This window comes from Cynoglossus semilaevis, chromosome W, assembly GCF_000523025.1.
Source record: "Cynoglossus semilaevis isolate Cse_v1.0 chromosome W, Cse_v1.0, whole genome shotgun sequence".
NCBI classification, from domain to species: Eukaryota; Metazoa; Chordata; class Actinopteri; order Pleuronectiformes; family Cynoglossidae; genus Cynoglossus; species Cynoglossus semilaevis.
The window spans coordinates 746625-751205 of NC_024327.1; the positions used below are offsets into that span (position 1 = coordinate 746625).

General features: G+C 40.2%; 1 protein-coding gene across 1 annotated transcript in view; it reads right to left on the reverse strand.

Moving 5' to 3' along the window:
* The window catches only part of LOC103396884 (heat shock protein beta-8-like), an 18830-nt gene extending 15629 nt beyond the window's left edge, over positions 1 to 3201 (reverse strand). The window contains exon 1 of the mRNA XM_008335129.3: positions 2415 to 3201. Within this exon, the coding sequence (XP_008333351.1) occupies positions 2415 to 2850 (436 nt within the window). The 5' untranslated portion in view covers positions 2851 to 3201. The remainder of the gene's footprint in view (positions 1 to 2414) is intronic.
* Between the last annotated feature and the right edge of the window lie 1380 nt (positions 3202 to 4581).

The following is a 4581-nucleotide window of genomic DNA, read 5'->3' on the forward strand; positions in this document are numbered from 1 at the left end:
GGGGGGTTTGAACCGCTATTTGTCTGATCTGTCGTCTAGGACCTGTTTACCTTGGGAGACCCTACCAGGGGCATTAAGCCCCCGACAACATAGCTCCTAGGTTAATTCGGATACTTGAACCCCTCCACCACGTTAAGGTTGCGGTTCAAGGAGGGGTGGAATTTCTTAATTGATCTAAATTAGTGGTACTCAATCTATAGTATGCTACTATTGTTGGCCAGGGGCGCTTCCCATGGTGCGATTTTTGTAACTTTCTTGTGTCGTTTTTGTAAAAAAAAAACAAACAAAAAAACGCTCAATTGTCTCGCACTGAATAACTAGACTAAAACAGAGAATATTAATATTATAAGTCATGAGGTTCCAATACTGCTCCCCCGGAGGAGCAGTTACCACTTTACAGTTATTTTAACTTTACATGTTTAACCCTTAAACCCTTTAACCATCTTCATTAAACCCACCATGACCCTCCGTCCCCCACCACCGTCACATGTTCAGAGTAAAAGGTCGAGTCATTGTAGACAGGCAGTACCAAGATGGCGCTGAGCGAATGACCCAAATGTACTAACATACCAGAGGTGGGTTTATAAAAAACTTGGTGTGGGCCGGGCCGCTGTCCTCTCTGTCTACCACCCCAAAGGGTTACCCTGGAATTGTTATTCCTCTGTGAGTACGTGGAGGAATGTGAAGTAAGGAAGCTGCTCCTCTTTGTTATTGTCATAATAAGTGACTGACACCATCGTGACACCGATATACTGTACAAATATGCAGCACAGGTCACTGTGAGCGAGGCCCAACTTCCAGAATATTCTCTGTGGCGTTTAAAGGCAGTACATGTACAAGTAAACAGAGACTGTTGACACAAAGCCTGTCTCATTTCTAAATCAAGCTGCAGTGAAGTGAGTGGAGCAGGAGGTGGGAGTAAACCTCCAGGAATTTGAAACAGGTGTTTAAGCTTGAGGATCTGCCTGCCAACGTTCTACTCCCAGTCCCTTAAGTCTGTCCAGCTTTTTCATGTCAAGACTCGCGATTAGTGAAACGGTCCTATCACACAGAGATCTGAGCGGCTCTGCTTTCAATCTGCTGTATTAGTGAGAGACAGGATTTTGTTGCTGGTCACTGCAGATTAGGAATAAGATTAAGAGTCTTTGAAATATTATACAGTATTTAAGGTTCTACATAAAATATTTTTTACTAATGTATATGAATGAATTGTTTTGTCCACATTTGTCTGTTTATTTGACTCATTTAGACATATTGTATAAAAATATGCATGTAAAAAACTCATTGATAAAATAAAACCAAAGATTAACGTTAATATTAGGTGGAGACAAACTGTAAAAATGTACTGCCTTAAACCTAAACCTATCTGAAATACTACAGTAGTTAGGCTACCTGTCATGTGTACTGTAAAAAACTAGTTTTGTAGTGTGACACATACATTTTAAATAACACACAGGTTCATATATTAATAATTTTATTTAAAAGGTTTTTTTATTATTATTATTTGTCTGGTTGACTGAAAATTTCAAGACCCCGAGCAGTACATTTTGTGGACCCTCTGTTGAAGACCACAGTACTAAAAAGTATAAATCAGTACTGCATAGTAATTTCACAAACATTTTAACCAGATGAGAAATATATTTTTTATATAATGTTGTAGCCCAAAAGTGAATTTATTTCACTAAATGTCAGGCTGCGTTTCAAAATTATAGATAGAGATGATAAAAATCGGAATTGTTGAAAACAATTAATAGTATTGTAAAAGCAATTAACAACCATAAACGTTTCTGTTGAGCCCTAGCACAAACTGACGACACTGGCTAACCGCTAGCGTAAAATGAGCGTTATGTTCCGAATATATATTCTCCCTCTTAGCTGTCACTTGTTAATGTGACTTAGCAAAACTTTTATTTTATTTTTTGGGAGGGAGGAGGTCTGTTAAAATATAGCAACACAGTTAAAAAGCAAAATTTGAAACGGTTATTGAAACTATTATTCTGTATTATAACTTTCTAGAACTTCGGCCTGGGTATACGTATATAGATGTTCTTTAATGTACTAGATGTCCTCCCACCGTGGAATGATATTAGCCCTAAAAAGTGACATAAAAAACTCGGACCTTTTATGATTTTCTTACACTAAAAGGTTAACGGTTTTATTTGTTTGACGTTTACGAAAACAACGTCCATGTCTGACCTTGGTGTCGCCACTTGCCCCGGCTCTAAATACACTGTGGACGGCAGCAGCAGCCGCTTTTGAAAGTGCTCTAAAAATAAAACTGAACTATTTCTCATATCATTGTGAGCTGTTGTCCTTCCAGTCATTTATCATCAGCCACACAATCACCAGCTGTCATAAGTCAAGTTTCCCTTCGTGTCCCCGGAGGATCACGGAGGACCCGTACCGGGACTCACCTGACACTTCCACGAAGCCTTCCCTCGTCTTCACGTGGAGCTCCTCTGGTTTGAAGCTGTGGACGTTGACACAAACCTTCCAGGGTTCGCTGGTGGTGGTGGCGATGGTGGTGGGGGAGCTCCTGGAGCTGAGCTCACCGTACCTGCCGCTGTACATAGCCGGGCCTCCGGTGGAATGGCGCTGGGGGAAATCTGAACGTAAAGAACCGCTGAAGGACGACGAACCGAGGTGTGAGCTGAGCCGGCCCGACCTAGCCCAACCTGGCCAGTCCATTGCTAGCTCATCGGGGAACGAAGGCATCCCGAAGTCCTCGTCAATAAACCGGGTCGCCAGCTGATCCCGGAACGGTGACTGATCCCTGAAGGGCGACTCTCCAAACAGGTCCCTGGGAAACCTCTGTCGGTTCCCCATGGTGTAGTAATCTCCCTCGGCCATGTCCTTCAAACTTCAACCGAACTTTTACTTTTCTTTAAATAATAAAAAAATAAAATAAAATAAAATCTCCCTTTTTTAACACCCACAAATCCTCTTCGTCTGTGTTGCCAAACTTTGTCTTGTGGATTTTGCGCATCACCGTTACACAATCACCGACGAGCCGGCAGTAAACTCTACTGTCAACACAAGAAAGTTTTAAACTTTAAAGTCCACTAACATGAGACCCTCTGGCTCCGGGTTTTATAACGGGACCGCTACCCAAATGTGAGTTTGAGCAATGTCGGGAAAGTGCTGTGAGGATCTGTGGACGCGTGTACCGTACGAATGTGTCCGTCATACAAGTGAAAATAACTCTCCACCACAGGGGCGATCCTAGCCTGGTTGGGGCCCTGGGCTAAGTGTGCCCCGACCTACCTATTCTGAAAAATTATTTATTTATTTTGAATGTATTTACTTTTATTTGACGTAATAGCACAGACTATAAAAACATATGAAATAAAAAAATATATTTCTATATAAATGAGCACAAAAATACATACGATAGTAATTTACAGTTTAATACAGATAATACAATTTTAACAGTTGTCCAATATAATAACTTAGACATGTCTTGTTGACTCCTTGTTACATTTATTTCAAGCTTTGTTCTTAATCTAGCTACATCTGATCTGAAAACATCTGATCTATCTATCTATCTATCTATCAACTCTACTTCAACATGATTAAATAATATCTGAAACCAGTGTTTAAACAAAAACATTTCAAAAAGCTTTAATTAAAGAAGGAATATCTTGTTGATGTGGATTTGTTTTACACTGTAACAGCAACAGCTGACTGGAGACCATCCCCCTTTGACGAAGGTCTAAGTCACAGCCCTCATGTCACTCAAGCCCAGTTGGAGCTCCCTGCTCCTGGTGACTCATTGTTTTTTTAATAGAAAATACTTCAGCTTTACTTCTTTACTACTTTTCTAATACTACTTTGTCCTGTTAAACTCACTGATGTCAGGGTACAGTTAAAACATAAGAACCACAAGAAGACATCCTCTCTGCAACGGTGTAAACAAGTGTCTCCTTTGTGCCAGAAAAGACACCAAAAAATGTTTTATTCAGAGTGTGGTTTTAACCCTATAACACCAAACGTATCATATTTGTAGGTGCAATGGGTTGAGTGCTGCTTAGGAGCACTCGGTGTTATTAACCAGTCTCAAATTAATAACACAACCAGTCTCGTTAAAGTTATCTTTGATTATTATTTTAACCTACTAATATAGCATGAATGTATTACTTGGAATATTACACATATACTATAATCAATAGTATTAATAACAACTAAATATCTGAAGGATTTTTAGAGTTCTTGGCAAATTGGGTGGCTTCCATGAATAAAGTAACAACACAGACAAATACAGTTTACAAAAATAATCAAATTTATTTATACTTTACTGTCAAGTTAATGACGGTGATTGAACTCATAAACAATGATCATAACAACAAAACAAGGCGTGTGTGTGTAGGTGTGTGTGTGTGTGTACTTGTGTGCGTGTGTACACGAGTGGTTGTGTAAGAGAGAGAAAGAGAGAGAGAGATGTTGCCTCTTAGCTACCAAGCAAGCGACTGAGCCCTTGAGGCGTGTTCACATACGCAACTGCGCAGTGGAAGAAGAACTGCGAGGTAGAAGGAACGGCAACAGGAAACACGTGAGGCGTGTATGCGCTCACGGAGGTGTGAA